The sequence below is a fragment of the Solea solea genome, chromosome 3, assembly GCF_958295425.1.
Source record: "Solea solea chromosome 3, fSolSol10.1, whole genome shotgun sequence".
In the NCBI taxonomy this organism is placed as follows: domain Eukaryota; kingdom Metazoa; phylum Chordata; class Actinopteri; order Pleuronectiformes; family Soleidae; genus Solea; species Solea solea.
Window position 1 is genome coordinate 20,852,082 of NC_081136.1, and position 17,141 is coordinate 20,869,222.

A 17,141-nucleotide genomic window follows, 5' to 3' on the forward strand; every position below is an offset into this window, starting at 1 on the left:
TAGAAATGATGCTAGAATTTGAATTGCTGCCCAAAATGAAACAAATGAAGAAAAATGTGTGTCTTCCATACCCACTTATGCAGATAAGCATTGAAACAGATGTAAACAGTGTTGCCAACTTAGCAACTTTGTCACTGTATTTATGGAGTATTCAGACCCCTCTAGCAACTTTTTTCAAGGGTCAAAACAGCGACAAATCAGGCAACTTCTTCTGATGTTATTGGAGACTTTTGGAGACTCTGACATGAAAGTACATATCGTTTTACTTTTACTTACGAACAGTGGCTGCTGCCGTGAGCCCCACCTCCATCCCAAAGCACTCACAGACGGCCTAGTCCTCTCCTCTTGCAGCTGCGCAGCGGTCAGATATAACAGCGTCCAATCTTCTTGGAAGATTTTCCTCAAGATTTTGAAGTATTTCTATGTGAATTTGTGCCCATTCTTTCTGTAAAGCATTTATGAGGTCAGACACAAAGGTTCGTTCCAAAGGTGCTTGATGGGGTTGAGGTCAGGGCTCTGTGCAGGCCAATCAAGTTTTTCCACACAAAACATGTCTTTATAGTCCTTGCTTTGTGCACTGGAGCACAATAATGTTGGAATAGAGGGCCTTCCTCAATCTGTTGGAAGCATAGTATTGCCCAAAATGTCTTGTTATAATGAAGTGTTAAGATTGCCCTTCATTGGAGATAAGGGGCCTATAACCCAAAGGCTGATTGAAACACTTGAATTCAATACACAACCGGTGAGTCCTATTTCATGAGCAAGAGAGAAAAACCTGAAAGCAGAGCTTTTGACTCCACTGTAACTTTCTTTCCCACTGCTGCAGCTGTGGGTCATTATGGCACCCTGCCCAGCACAAAGACCATGAGCAACATCTCTGAACACACTGTGGCTCACTCCATCCCCACCTCACCATCTCACGGTTCCCTGGCCCTCTACGGCACCTTCTCCGGCTCTCGCCAGCAGGTGGCTCCAAATCCTGCAATCTCTTTCTCTGAGGTGACGTCACCGGTTCTCCTCGGGGACGGGACTCTGGACCGCCGGCAGAGAACACACCTCGCTAAGGTAGAAAACAGTGCAGTCACAAATTTCATTCACTTAGTATGGAATAATTAGTATAAAATAATACAAAATATAATAAGCTTTTGGCTACTAAATATTACTTAACCTCACAACGAAACTGAAGTCTCAATAAAGCTTTATTCATATTCAATAACACAACACTTGCAATTTTATCAAAACAATATATCATCCAAATGAGGAAAATTACAACTATTGATAAAAAAACAACTGAATAATACACTTATCAGGATATAATGTAAGTAACAGAGCCCAAGCTTTAAAACAGTTATATTTAATTATGTAAAATTGAACAAATGAATAAATGGCTTGAACAGGTGTTAAGCTGTTGTCCTACTTCAGTGGAATATTTTTAGTCCACTGTCCCAAATTCAATTAGACTAACATGAATTGTGTCTAATTAATAGTCTGTGTTTGCTAATACAGAAAGCACATGTTGGCTGATAGATAAAAGATCAAACTATGGCTGATTGTTTCCTATTGTTAATATATTTTTATTTTAATATTGTTTCTGTTTTGCTTTGTTACATGACTGAACAGAAACATTACATTTGTACTGCATTGTAATGTCATTCATTCATTATCAGTATGCATGCTTTGGCTCTCTTAATTAAAAAAATGTGTTTATATGCTCCATCACTTTTATGTTAATTCACATGCATTTATTGGCAGACTCATTAGTCAAGAGACAAATTAGTTTTAATAGGGATCTGTGATTGTTTGTGTCAGTGTAAATAATTGTATAGTTTAAGGTATTGTAGCTGCTTTCACAAATGAAAGTCCAAACATGTACCTGAAACTGTCCATAAGGGCTTTAGTCATTCTGGACATGTTCTGTGATTATTCCTGCCAAGTGTGTTTTCCAATGTCTGGATGACATAGAAGTGTCACATGTGGGAATGTGGCAGGAAAAGGGTATTATGCATGTTCAACTCAGGCTCCACCCCTTGTTTGGATGTTGCTTGCGAACGCATCTGACTAAGACAGTCTCCTTTTGACTTTGTGCCAGAGCTTTAGTTAGTGGTCTGTATGTGTGTGTGTGTGTGTGTGTGAGTGTGAGAGAGAGGGACACTGGCTGAGTAATATCTCATCCCTCTTCCACAGTACGGCTTCCCAACAGACCGACGGTCGATTGCAGCTGGCGCCTCTCCTCAGCCCATTACTGCGCAGTCGCTGCAAGGCAAGACGGTGAGTCTTCCAGTGCCACACCCCCCCTCTCCCATCAAACACACACATACACACTTTGACATTCAACCCACTGATCACCTCCCCCAGTGAACTCGCCAAAGAGTGACTACAAGTTTGAGAATATCACTCCGGTAAGAAAAAAAATTTCTGCTGTCCACCACTGACATTTTTCTTACAGCTGTCTCATTAGCTGCCTTCCATGTGCAAGTGCGCCAATCCAATAAAAGCAGTTAACTGATATCACTCAGTTATACTGATGTAATTTTTTGTAATCAAGGTGCTAGGGTAGGGTGGGTCATGTTTTGAGAATAAAAATTGCAAGAGCAGCCAACAACTATGCACCATATCACATTATCAACAGCATTTTTTGATAGGTTTTTTTGTGCAATTCATTATAATGGCCCTAAATAATCATTTCATAGGGTACACTCATTCTAGTCTAGTTTTTGTTTTTAGGGTTTCTAGAATTTTTATTTTTATTGTTAAACCAGAGCAATGTCCATTGCATTTTTCACTAATGTTTAGTTGTATTCACTGACTTCACTGACAATTTAAGACCAATACAAATTGAATTAGGATCAGGTTTGGGCTTATACTGGGTTCCATCACATTGGCTGGGCCAGTAAGATGGTCATGTCAGGCTCAGTTTATGGTCTCTCAGGCTTGGATCAGCTGTGAAGAGAAACACACTGCACTGTCACTCTGTTGCCCAGCACTTTCTCTCTAGTTCTTTTTTTCTCCTTAGATTTGCCAAGTTATGCTTCATCAAGGAGCAAGTGCAGAGTGAAGACCCATGAGTCCAAAGCAGCTACAGAAAGTATTGATTTCTTTTAAATTATTTTTACTTATCAGAACTGAGAAAAAAAACAACTATACCTGTATGAAAGGTCACTTATAGGTAAACAATTGATCACCTCCCTAAAGAACTTCAATGCAAAAATACAACAAAGATGGAAGTCCACTTGCAATTTGCTGGTGTGGCTGGTCATAAGTTGATGGTCTTAAATTGATCCAGTCTATTGCCATCTTGGTCAGTTTTATACTTGTACTAGGCAGCCAATCTTCACCAAGTGTGAAACCTTGTATCAATACTTTTAAATGATTAGTGGTAACACATCAGACAAATGACCTGATTGGTTCACCTGTTTGAACCACTTTTACAATCCTATGACAGCTTAGAGTGGAATCCTCAAATTGGTTGCATCTATGGCTTTCTGGTAGGAATTGGAACTGACAATGTTCAAAGTGGGATCTACAGCTTCAATTAAGTCACGCACATAATATCAGAACTTCTATATCAGAACACATAAAGCAACTGTGCTTTGTCCTTTACTGATACAATGTCCCGAGATAGATTTGCGACCTGTCCAGGGTGTACCCTGCCTTTCGTCCCCTATGTCAGCTGAGACTGGCTCCAGCAGCCTTATGACCTTCATGTGGAGGATAAAAGCGGTAGACTGATACAATGTCAGGAATTTGGGAAAATGTCAATTTAAAATATTTAAACTCGATATACAAATGTCATGAATTGTCTCTGTACGATGTCAGTGTGTGAAAAATGTGTGCCATGTTTACATTACATTACATTAAAGGAAGAGCAATGCAAGAGCAACATTTGCTCTTACAGTGCAACATAAAGAATGTAGTCGTCTACATATAACATCGCAAAAAGCCACTGTAGTAGTTTGTCTCCTCTTAAAGTTCATCTGAGTCACTACATCAAGTTTGTGTTGATGTGGCAGCTCTTCTCTCCTCTGTGTGTGTTGCCGTGTGCAGCCTGAAGAGCTGACATTACTGCTGATCAAGCTCCGCCGGCAGCAGGCGGAGCTCAACAGCCTGCGGGAGCACACAGTAACTCAGCTAATGGCCCTGGGTTTGGAGGGGCCCAACGCCAAGGTCAGCACTGAGTGTATACATACATGTGTGCATGTACGCATTTATGTTTTCCAACCAAAATAACAAATACGTTTGTCTTTGTGTGTCTGCAAGGGAAGGTTTCTTGTGTAGGCCGGCTGTTTGCTATAAATAAACTGAACTTGGTGATTGACAGTATAAATGGTACCTGCGATAGCCAACTTACCTCGAAAGTCAGTAACATCACAGATTTAATATGCAAAGTCTAAAAGTTGTAATGAAGTCTGACTTTAACACTTATTTTGATGAAAGAGTTGATAAAGTCATTTTATGTTAGTTGGATTAAGTAGTTTTATTAAAAGTTAAAAATAAATAAAAAAATAAAAAGTAAATGATGTGATAAATAATCGTATTTTGCATGGACAAAGTGTTTGTGTAGACACTATCAACTTTGCTCACGGCAAAAACAATTAAAACTGAGGAGAAAGTGAAGCTGTTATGAGTCAGCAGCAACATTAAATGTGCTGATTTATTCACTTTTATATAATTAAACAGTCTGATATTTCTCCAGTTTATTTGGTGCTGCAGGATAACTAACTAAACGCAATAATATTCATTGAAATAATCTAAAAGTGTACATAAACAAAAATAATCTTTGTAGACAACAAATTTGAGTGATTTGTCTGTCTGTTTAGACAATATTGTCAACTCACCAGGTTCAATTTTGATTCTGCAGTGTTGTCTTGTGCAGACTGGTGGGTGCAGTTTCATGCTGGGGAATTGGTGCCTTGGGTCTTCTTTTATCATCTTCCCTTTTTTTGCATGTTGGCCTGAGGTTTCTTTGCAGTTGTGGTCCAGGATAGCATGGATGCATCAGAGCTGATGCATTAAACAACATTCCATTTGTGGCATAAGTTCTGGTTTGTACCCATCAGCGTGCTGTTTCATTTATGTTTGTTTAAATATAACCTTAATGTGTATGTGGAATTTATTTGAGTTATTTTATTATGCATGCACATGCATGCACATTACCAGAAAGTGCACATCATGTCTGGCTTCAACCCTGTGTTGCAGAAAAAGATGTATAGCATGCTGTCATGTGTTTTGGGGTAAATGGCTTGAGGTAATGTGTGATTACTCTTGCCATCCAAATGATATGCATGTGAAGGGTTGCATTTTGGATTGTGGATATGGTAAATTGATCACGAGGCTTACAGATTTATTATTTTTCCAAATTCAGTAAATAAGAAAATGAGGGTGATGTCAACAATTTGCATTTTGCCGGAACATAGCGGCAGAGAAAACAAATATAAACTAAAATATATTTTAGGTATTTTTCCCGGAACACTGTTTTAAGATCCTTTTAGGTGAGAAATTAGTCATTTAGAATGTGGTTTGTGTATTAAGATATGACATATTCATAGTTTGGCTGCGACGTTGTCGGAGGTGATCAGCTCCGTCTCTGTGGATGCTCGTGTACACAGTGCCTGGCACCGAGCAGCGCTACCTAGGCCTGTCCTGTTGAAATGATCCGCTGGCTCAGACGTCTCTGTCATTAGATACTTGGTGTGATCAATAGATTTGTTGTTGATGCATTTTTTTATTTTAATGTAAAAGTAGAATTGGCCACCCGCCATTCAAACAATAGAACAAGGACTCCCATACGTGGCGAGTATGTACTCCAGTCGTGCTTCCCAAGTATGCAAGTACATCTTTGCATACTGAGAAACGACTTCTTACAGTGCAAATTAAAGAATGTAATCATCTACATACAAACAGCCATTGTAGTAGTTTGTCTCCTCTTAAAGTTTATCAGAATCACTACATCAAGTTTAAGTCCAGTTAGTCAGTTTGTGTTGATAGCTGACAGTACTGCTGATCAATATAACAGGGACCTTCGCCATAGTCCCTGTTATATGTTTTCAGTCCGTGATCACGGGATAATGATGCGAGGGCCTTGTTGTCTCGTGGTAATGCACTAATTGATCTCATTTAACAAATGAATTGTTCCCTGATCTCGAGAAAATGGACTGAAAAAATGGAGGAGCAACCATGACTCTCGGCTTCCGTAAAGTCAAGCCTTGCAAAAAATTTCAGTTTTATTGAAAAGATTGAAAATGACATACGAAAAAATTGACAATATAAAAGCTATTCAAAATCAACCTCTTCTTTTAAAATGCTGCTGTATTAGAGAACAGAATGTAGGTTGGGCTCAGTGCATGTACACACTATATTCCTTTTTTACATGACTCCACAGCAGAAAAAACACACCCTTTCTTAAAGTGTGGTGTGGTGCATAGATGACCAGGGGAATATAATTTGACGCTTTTTCTTGGGAATTATGTCACCTTTTTCTGAACATTATGTTAATGAATCATTGATCAACATTATTCTCACAGAAAAATAAATATAAAATATATTAATCTGCAGTTCCATATCTCCAAAGATCTATCACATCCATATTTTTCTTCTCTCTACAATCTTCTCCTGTCACCTGAAATGGGCCTTTGACTCCTCTTTTTTTATTCCCTTTCTCTGTCGTCTCCCTCCTACTCCTGTCTGCTTCTGGCACTTTGCCTGGCTTCTCTCGTTCTCATTCTGTGACTACTGCAGACTGATGTTCTTTCACATCACCTCCAAAGGAACCTTGTTTACTTGGACAGTCAGGTGAGAATGTCTGATTCTGGCTAATTTTGTACCCGTCTTTATTTAATTTTACTTTGCTTTTTTTTTCCAGCTTGTCAGAGCATGCCATAGGTTATTCAATTAAGGGCGGACCTATGTATTTATATGATTTAATGGCCATTGGTTTCATTTTGAAACCAATGTAAATTTTGGGTTAGGGCTGCACCACACTGAAAGAAATTTACACAAATGTCTTTCTGCAATATATAGAGGATTAGGATGTGAAATGTCTTTTGTAATAGGGTATTCTGAGAAAAAAATTCTCAGAAACTCTTTATTTTTCATTTTGTTGTCAAAACGTTTTTTTCACAGAATCCTAATCCTCTACCATAAATTATAATATCATGTTGTGATATGCATTTTAACAGATTGTGGGATTGTGAAAGGTAGTGTATCATATTATCTTATTAGGTCATTCGCGGTTTGGGAAGCTACTGTCTTATAATAGTGAAACTACTCCAGAATAAATATGGTTTGTGGCAGTGGGTCTGTCACTCAACAATAAACTTGTATAACAAAGAAGGAACCCTAAACTGGAGGAAATAGGATTTAAATGACATTATAGTGGATTGAAGCAGAAAAATAATTGCAAGTTCCTCCAAGTGACCTTAATTAACATCAAATGTCTTTGTGAGTGCAGTGTGTGTGCACATTGTAATGATAATGCTTAAACAATAACCTATGCAGCCTTGTTTGGGTACAGAATTGTTAGCAGTAAATATAAAAAAGGGAAGTCAATGTGAAAATTCCCCCCCCCATCGTCTCAACACCGTATTACAATGCTGTGTGCCATGCTAATTGGAAGGCAAACTTAATCAGCGGACAGTTCAGAGAGGCAAAGCATGATCATGGCGGGTATTTAAATGTGCCGATTATTCTCCTGTAGATTTTGTATTCCCACAGTTTTTGCATTATTCAGTACAACTGCTTTGCTATGAAAAGGTCATGTGCTTCGGTGAGAGACCAGCCTCCTACACTGTCAGCATGTGTAGGAGTGACATCTACAACTAACTAACTATAACTACTACATGCGCAATGGGGTTGAGGTCAGAGCTCTGTGCAGGCCAGTTAAGTTCTTCCACACCAAACCTGTCTTTATATGCTTTGTGCACTGGGGCACAATAATGTTGGAATAGAAAAGGGTCTGCCTCAAACTGCTGCCACAAAGTTGGAAGCACAGCATTGTCCAATATGTCTTGGTATGTTGAAGCATTAAGTTTGTCCTTCATTGGAGATAAAGGCCATAGCCCAAAGCCTGATTGAAACACCTGAATTCAATACTTAACAGGTGTGGCCAAATACTTTTGTCCATGTAGTGTATGTTGGCACAGTCCTTTAATGCTAAACCAGAATCAGGTCTGAGAACCGTAAACTGTTTGCGTGATATTTCACTGTTTATATCATGTTTCTTGCTCCGTTGTTCCGTTGCTCAATGATGTTTTCCTGGATTGCTAAATTTGGTTAATTTAAGTAACTGCTGGTCATTTTAAACCACATATCAACTGCTGCAAAAATTAAAACCCATGTTAGATATTCATCTTAAAATTGATGTTGTTTGAGACTTGAAGCATCATAAAATATTGTTTTTAGTGAGGCTTCATTGTGAAAGCATTAAATATGTACCCATACCCGTAACATGTAACTAGCATAGCATCTAGCATAGAAATTTGGGCCAATTTAAAATACATGTTGAAAACCTCCCTAAAACCTTTCAAAACCAGCCTTGAGGACAGTTCCAACAAAACGGCATTATCTGGACCTGACCCAGTTTGGGTACTTAAAAGTGATCTACTCACTCAAACCAATGAAGATCCAAGGGCCATCTCCAGTGCATCATGCTCGTAATTTAATTTAAATCCATGACTGCTTGCAATCATTGCTAACTGGGGGTATTCAACGTTTTATCTGGTTGTAGTAAGGTCTTGAAGCATAGTGTCATGGTAGAACAGTACATTTTAAGACTAGGAATGGTTACTGAGTCACTCAATGACCATTGGACTACTTCCAGTTGTGTTATTATTACACTATTGTATCCTCTTTCTCCATGGTGTGCCACAAGACAAAGGAGAATGAGCCTCTAATCTTCATGATTCATACAATGATCGAGAACTCAGCACCGAGGCCACAACTCTACCAGCAAGTAAGGTCTTTGGCATGCTCTGGCTTGAGACTGTGTCAAGGCAGTCCACTTGTCTGTGGACATACTTTATTTGTTACTGTTGTTGGTTTAAAAACACTCAACAACCAATACATTCCAATGTACTTCAATTGAAGAGTTCAGTCAAGTAATGTACACAATGCACACAACCTCATAAACCCTAAATAGCTTAGGGTTTGTTTTCCCCAAATCGGGAATCTCTGTTGTTACTTAATGAACTCTTCCATTTTGAGTTGACTGAATTAAAGCAGACTCAAACCAGACCATTGCCCTGGTAGTCCAGTGGTTGTGTATTCAACCCCATCACCATCAAACCTCTTGTTTTACCACTTTGGATGCAATCAGTCCCAGATATCACTCAGCAGTCCTTCCCAGATGTCGTCATTACATTATTTGTGGAAATGACATTGCTTTTGGTTGCAGCACATCTCATTTCATTACTTTCTGTTTGTTGTCAATGGATCAGCTGTGACGTGAACATATCTCATGGTGTGATTCTACACAGTCATGGAATTCTCCTCTCCTCTCCTCTCCTCTCCTCTCCTCTCCTCTCCTCTCCTCTCCTCTCCTCTCCTCTCCTCTCCTCTCCTCTCCTTTCCTCTCCTCTCCTCTCCTCTCCTCTCACTGTATCTCTCCATTCCCTGCCAGCATGTCAATGTTTTGAGCTGACATTATGGGTCCCAAGTGGTTTTGTCCATCGTTTCCATGGTGGCCCCACCTGTGTTTGCCTCACATCCAATAGGTTGCAGGTTGTGTATGATAAGGATTTTTAGCTTAAACAAAGTCAAATCAACAAGTTAGAAGCTTAACAGAGATATTCAGTGTTCAGTGAAAGAGCCAGAATCAAAGAACATGTTTGTTTTATTTTGGATTAAAATGTTTCCTAGAGTACATCAGTGAAAGACAATTGCCATTGTTCATTATACTCAAATCAAGTTTTCATATTAAACTTGAATACATTGCTAATATTAGAGCAGGATTAGTTATGATGTCATAAATCCAATCTGCTGGTAAAAGTTGAAAAATCCGATTCTCAGTAAAGAGCGACAACATTAACGGTGTTCAAACTGCAGGTGTGGGTCAAACACATCACAGGGTAATGTGATTAGTTTGATGTGTGGGGCTCAGTTTCTTAATTTGTGTGCATGTGTTCTCTCAGGCTACACCTCCATCTGTCTTTCTCTGCATTACACTGTTCAGCTACAGTCTCTGTGGTAACACCTGGGTAAACAGCTTCAAGGGAAGCTACACGAGATTAGTGAATATCCCCCATACGCTCATCCCTTCATCCCCTCACTCACTGCCTCTGGGATGAACAGCAAGAGGGAAATGATGAGTGTCTTTTCTCCAGCTGCAACCTTTGGGGGCAAATGAGAATCTTTTTCAAAATTCTGTATGATTCTCATTATTGATAGCGGACGATATGTCCAGATGTCCCTTTGATTAACATAGATCATGTCCTCATTATGCATTGTAAAAAAAAAAAGTAAATTAGAAAGATTTGTCATTCTGTCCCCCAAATAAAACAGCATTCTGGGTAGAGAACTCTTCATGGCTGCAGCTCTCAGCTGTCCCTCCTAACAGATGTGCAATTGTTGCCCCCTGCTGCCTATTTCTGACTGTGCCTCCTCCTTTCAGGTCAACACAGAAGACAACACAGTTGTCCAGCACACAGAGGAGGCTGACCTAGACGTAAGACACACACACATGCACCTTTATAGATACATATTTAGTTATTAGATTTATGTTATATTTAGCATTAAATTCATGTGTGTCTTTGTGTGACAGACCAAGCTGAGCAGACTGTGTGAGCAGGATAAGGCAGTGAGGATGCAGGAGGAGAAACTGCAGCAGCTACACAGAGAGAAGGTACAGCACTGTGTGTGTGTGTATTATTATTAGTTGTAGTATTAATATTATTATTATTATCATTATTATTACTATTATTATTATTATTATTATTATTATTATTATTATCATTATCCATTATCATTATCATTATCATTATCGTTATTGTTATTATGATTATTATCATTATTATTATTATTATTATTATTATTATCATAAGATAGTGAACAGGTGGTATAGATTTCATTATGTTAAGACATTTTTGCTGAGATATATATGACTATATGTAAGACTCTGACTGTGTGTCACTACCTTATACAAATGCATTTTAAAGAGCCTAAACTGCCACTTTAAGGTGAAGATGTGTTTCAAAATTTGATATAAATCCCAATGTTATGCCGCCTGAAGTAATGTGACTATGTGTGTGTGTGTGTGTGGCAGCACACGCTAGAGACAGCCCTGCTGTCAGCCAGTCAGGAGCTGAGTGACCAGAGCGGCAGTGGAGCAGCAGCCACACAGAGTCTGGTCCAGCAGAGGGACGTGCTGCAGAACGGCCTGCTGAGCACCTGCAGAGAGCTGACCAGAGTCAACGCTGTGAGCACAACACACACCACACATACTCATCACTGTGGGACAGGTGGAGGGGGTTTATCCATGAGAAGCTCTTCAAGACAGGAGGCGTCCAGTGGTAGTTCCCAGGAACACAGTGGCCTCAATAGTTGAGAAGTAGTAGAAGTTTCAAGAACTGTTTCTTGAGTCAAACCCACAGGGGACGGTCACACAGAGACACTGGAGATCACTGGAAAACCTTTGCCCTGTTTTCTTATGTTCTTCAATCTGGCTGTCGTGTTCTCTACATGTGCACCTCATGGCATGTTTTACCAACAGTTCTTCAACATGCATAAAAATGATTATTATTATTGTTGTTGTTATCAACTCACTGCAGAGATGCAGAGACACAGTACTCATCAGTATCACAATTGACAGTCATTAAAGTGTAACTTAACTGTGGTGTAAAGACTAGAAAAGTCCTAAATAACTACAGACCATTTACCATTACCATTAAACACCTACACATTACAGTTTTGTGTAAAATATTACATTTATACGTGTACCTACTGTGTCTCTGGTCAACCCCCAGCTACTGCATTCAATTTTAAACTCTGAAGTCGGAGGTGGCGTGAGGAGGACTAGAGAGAGTAATGATTGGGCCAGCCCAGTGTCAGTATAGGACGTAAACCAAGATCCACTGTCCGTGCCTTACCTGCCAGCCCACCCCCCAGCCGGCGGTAATAAATATGATTCAGCCAGCCCAGTGTCAGTATAGTTAATCAACCAATGGGCCTGTGTTCAGCCTGTTAGTATTGGCCGGCCTTAAGGTGGAAAACAAGATCTGTGTTGTCTACCGGCCCTGAGGTGCGTCGGCCACCGGGAAAATGCCTAGTATGCCAGATTAGCAGTCCAGCCCTGCACTCTGTTGGATAATCAGCACTCAGTGTCACCCAAATTAAAACCAATCTTTGTGTCCACCTGTGTTGCTAATAAATAGACAATTTGGCAACACCCCGTGACCATTACTGTGCAAGACTCATCAGGTCAGTTAGCGACTATACCCGATCACATTCCTGTTGTCAGCATCTGCACAATAAAATATCATGTTTGAAAAACATAAAAGTACCAAAGAGTCATCATATCAAAAAGAAAACAAGGCAATATCTCAAGAGCTGCCTTTGTTTTGATTTTATGGAAGTTTATTTATATGTTAGCTGTCTATTTCTGCATATATACCTTTGTAATTATTCACTTTATTCTTTTGGTGTGTGTGCATGCAGGGGTTAAGGTTGGGGGGCCTATATATGTCTATAAAAACGAACAAAAACAAAGACAGAAGTCATTGTTTTTGGTCCCAAAAACGCGAGGCTTGATGTCAGTGGCCAACTTGACTCAATGACACTAAAAACCACAGACCAAGCCAGAAATCTTGGTGTAGTTGTGAACTGAGACCTGAACTTTCTGATATTGCCAATTTTAACCACTTTAACTTTCATATCTGCTTGTTTAATGATGTTTAATGATTTTAAATTACATTCCAATGTTTTATTAATTTTAAGTTGAAAGATGCTTTATCTGTTCGGTGTTTCTTCGAGTTAAAAGGGGACTGATTAGATGAAATGGGAAGAACAGGTAAAAGAGCACTTGTTGAGTCTTGGAGACTCAGGGGACCTGAGTGGGAGTGTAAGCCCTGTGACTTACTTCATTTTCATATAGGGGACAAATAAGGGAGGGCAAACACAGAACAGATGAAACATTCTTTGTCTGCTTGATTTTAAATTGTTTAATGTTTTAAATTGTTTTTATTTCTATAATTTATTTTTAATTGATTTTGGTTTAATTTCCAATGTATTTACTTGCCTCTGTAAAGCACTATGAATTGCCTTGTGTAAGAATAGCGCTATACAAATAAACTTGCCTTACCTTGCCTTGACTTTGACACAAGCAAGGGGGGCTTCAGAGAAAAAAGGTTGGGAACCACTGATGTAGAGCATAAAGCACTGCACATATTTGGGCACGGACACGTGTGTGATTGACAAATATACTGTTCAATAAGTTACAGATGATGATGGACACGCTCTCTACTAGGCTCCACCTCTGATCATCTAAATATGGTTGTGGTTTCAAAAACTACACTCACAGGCTGCAAAATGGAGTTCACAAACCATTCACTCTATCAGAGTAGAGGTCATTAGCTATGACAGAAGAAACTCCCAGAGGGAAAAATATGACCTTTTTGAGCAGAAAGTACTAACTGTGCCACTCAGTTAGTTTTCTTAGAAGTACGGCTCAGAAAGTCCCATTGACATGATTAATTCATCACTGGCATACCTGAGAGTAGACAGAAGACAACCAAATTAGTTCACTCACTCATCTTCTACCTATGGTCAATTTAGCGTGTCCAATTTGCCTAATCCCTAGATCGGCATGTTCTTGGACTGTGGGAGGAAACCAGAGAACCTGTAGAAAACCCACGCACACACACAGGGGAAACATAAACTCTGTAACCTGTGACACAAAAATAAACATTGTTTCAGACTAAGCTCTCCTTCGTTGGCTCAAAGTAGGTTTTCAGGGGAGTTTGTGTCCTATTTAGGGCTCCCCTTCGCTCCCCTGTAATTGGAACCACAAATGTTGGACATAATATGATAAGTCTTTAGGAAAACAGGAAGTAAAAATGAATGTCACACCTTGATGTTGGCTGGTGTGCTGGTTCCAGGAGCTGGAGCGCTCCTGGAGGGATTATGACAGGCTGGAGGCAGACGTCACTCTGGCCAAGTCCAACCTGCTGGAGCAGCTGGAGGCCCTGGGCAGCCCACAAGTAATTTACGCACACATGCACACACACACTTTCTCGGGTGGTTAAGCTTTTAACAGTATTTTTTGCATGTATGTCTCCTCAGACAGAGCCTCCGAGCCAGCGCCACATCCAGATCCAGAAGGAGCTGTGGAGGATCCAGGACGTGATGGAGGCTCTGGCCAAAAACAAGCCGCAGCGTCGCACAGATAACAGTGAGAGTCTGGAATAACACTTATTCTTAGATTCATGCCATCAAAGTTTGGGTTGCGTGGCAACTGCCCGCTAGCTTGTACCCTCTGTGCATGCATGAGAAGTAATTTGTCATGAGAATATCAGATTAGATCAGACAATTTCATTACATTTGTTTTTTAACATTTTGACTATAGCTGATAGACGCTGCCTCTGTATACACACAAATGCTCCCTGTCACTACTCGATCTGTTACCGGAAACCGGATTTGTTTGTGTGACGTGTGACTACTTCCTGTTACCACTAATGTATTACAACAGTTGTAGAATGACTAGTAAAAGTAAAAAAATAACTTAAAAATATCTATATTTAATTTAATTTTATTATTTCATAAGAATAATAACCATAAGCTATTTTTATTGGCAAGCCATATGGCAAAAGGTTTACACAGGAAGTAGTAAAAAAAATAAGTCAGTGGCTCCTTTTTTGAGAGCCAGATCGAGAGAAGGTGGTGCAGAGGGCCTAGGTGTCAATTATGTTTTTAACTGCACATATAGGTGTTCGGCTACTTGTGTTTATGGTTTTCCTACTACAATAAACTAAATACTACTAAAATAAAAAAACACATGAAACGGGAAATATTTATTTATATGAATAGCGCAACAAAACATTATATATAATTGTTTGGACAGGAACATATTTTGCATACTCCCTCAGTCAGGTCTGATAATATTGCTCGAGAGAGAGAGAGAGTCTGTTTTCACATGGATCACAAAGACGGGAAATGGGGAACATTAATAACATCCACAACTAGAAGAGAAACCAGTTTAGTCTATGACATCTTGAGAATATGTGCATCATTTTTCTCACAGAAAGACTTTTATGACTGGAAATGAAAGTCCATAGAGAAAATCAGTGCATCACTGCATATGAATCAGACCAGTAGTTTCTGTGTCATCGTGAGATCAAATTTCTCCAATTTCTCCATGGACTTTGGTGCAGGAGAGTCAACAATGAACAACAGCAAACACACTCTAAAGTTATAGTAGACTTAAGCAGGCTTTTATTTTTTTAGGTGAGCTTTTTTGTTAAGTCAGTTAAATCTGTGTATCGCTTTGAGATACTGAAGAAAACCCATCTTGAGAATATGATTACAAATACTTTTAATGTGTCCTTTGTTATACATAATGCTAAAGTAACTTTCCAATTGTCTCTCTTTGCTTTTTATTCAGCAGATTTCCCTGGTTCTAAACCGCTCTCTAGTGAACAGAAGAATGAGGTAAGGCAGTGTCCCAGCACACACAGCACACAGTACTCTCCATATTATACCACTCTGTTGTGTTCCAACTACACATGGAACGCACCATTATTCCAGCATCCTGAAGGTGGCTGTGTGAGACTCATGAGGCTTTAAAGCAGCTTCTGCAGTAAAGTCCAGTAACGATTTCCTCGGAATGAGCTCTGGTGTGTTGTTAACAGACAGTGCTACCGCCACTGGCCCTCAACCCCCCCATAGTGGAGGGCAACAACGTGCCCCCCCGCCCGCCACTCCCCCAGTACTACGACTCGTCCGAGCGGCCTCACCAGCCGCCGCCGTCCCACCACCACCACATGCATACCAGCGGCCGCCTGCCCCCCCACACGGCGCGCCCCGAGGACCGCAAGGCTGGCCCCAGGAATGCCGCGCACAGCGTAAGGACGACCGCCACGTGCCTTCCCCCATATGCGTATGCCCTCCATCACGTGACCGTCATCAGTCCATGCTCTGCTTGTCATCATTGTCATACCTCAGCTCCATCCTAAATACTGAAGTAACACACAGTCATGTGATTCATTCATCACCCCGGCCCCCCCAACCAGCCCATGCTCTATCCAGTCACCACTGTTGCTCACCTATGGTTGTCCTGCCTCCATGGAGTCATCAGACCATTTCCATCATTGTGAAGATCATTTAATGTGTAGTTAAGTTAAGTTTGCATCCAGTGTCTAGTATCTACACACAGGTGTTACAGGACTTGAGTCTCACTGACCTAATTTGCAGGATTCATAACTTGTCTCAGACTCGAGAGCTGATGACTTGGACTTGACCTTTGAGAAAGGACAGTTGGAGACACAGACTTTTTAATTGAGAACTTGTTGTGTTGTTAAACTTCAACTTTTCTTTTTAATATATTTATACGTCAAGTGCTCGAGGACTGGACTCGAGCACTTGAGGGCTTGATTACAACACTGATATTCACAAAAAGACATTTTACAATATCAGAATTGATTATTTATTTTAAATCGAATGGCTATTTTCTGTCTTTGCAACTCTTTTTGTCCTGAACAGAAGAATAGAAATTGACATGTTGTCATAGCTTTGCTGCTTATTCTTGTGACAAAACATTTGTACTTTTTCTCATTATCTTATTTAAAATAAAAAATTGCATTACTCGGTATGAAATTATAACTTTATTCTTAACATCTTAAATGATTTCATCTTCAGAATATCATAATCTTCTGAAATAACTGTTTTTTTAAATTACATTTGTTAAATCACACAGTTGCAATAAAATTAAGATGTCATTTCAGAGGATTGTGATATTCAGAGACATAATGATCTTATCATCATTATGAGTATTGTTTCTTCAAATATTAATCAAATGAAATGTTTTACCCTGTGATTTGTGCACATGCAAAAATATCTACAGTTGTGAAAGTGACATTTGGGAGATTCATTTCTAAGAAATGATCCAAGTCAACAAAGCTTAGAGGTTCACTCTTGAGTTCAGCTGTGTATCAGAGGAG

General features: G+C 39.7%; 1 protein-coding gene across 14 annotated transcripts in view; it reads left to right on the forward strand.

The window, feature by feature from the left end:
- Positions 1-17,141, forward strand: part of LOC131457267 (pleckstrin homology domain-containing family A member 5-like) — a 190,770-nt gene that overhangs the window by 160,212 nt on the left and 13,417 nt on the right. For 7 of the 14 annotated variants that reach the window (XM_058626212.1, XM_058626210.1, XM_058626213.1 and 4 more), the window contains 12 exons: positions 827-1,065; positions 2,185-2,268; positions 4,045-4,164; positions 6,736-6,789; positions 8,867-8,947; positions 10,604-10,657; positions 10,754-10,834; positions 11,255-11,407; positions 14,085-14,186; positions 14,269-14,377; positions 15,587-15,633; positions 15,834-16,046. In XM_058626212.1, coding sequence (XP_058482195.1) covers positions 827-1,065; positions 2,185-2,268; positions 4,045-4,164; positions 6,736-6,789; positions 8,867-8,947; positions 10,604-10,657; positions 10,754-10,834; positions 11,255-11,407; positions 14,085-14,186; positions 14,269-14,377; positions 15,587-15,633; positions 15,834-16,046 — 1,337 coding nt within the window. The remainder of the gene's footprint in view (positions 1-826; positions 1,066-2,184; positions 2,269-4,044; positions 4,165-6,735; positions 6,790-8,866; positions 8,948-10,603; positions 10,658-10,753; positions 10,835-11,254; positions 11,408-14,084; positions 14,187-14,268; positions 14,378-15,586; positions 15,634-15,833; positions 16,047-17,141) is intronic. The other 7 variants (XM_058626211.1, XM_058626226.1, XM_058626220.1 and 4 more) reach the window with 6 other exon arrangements.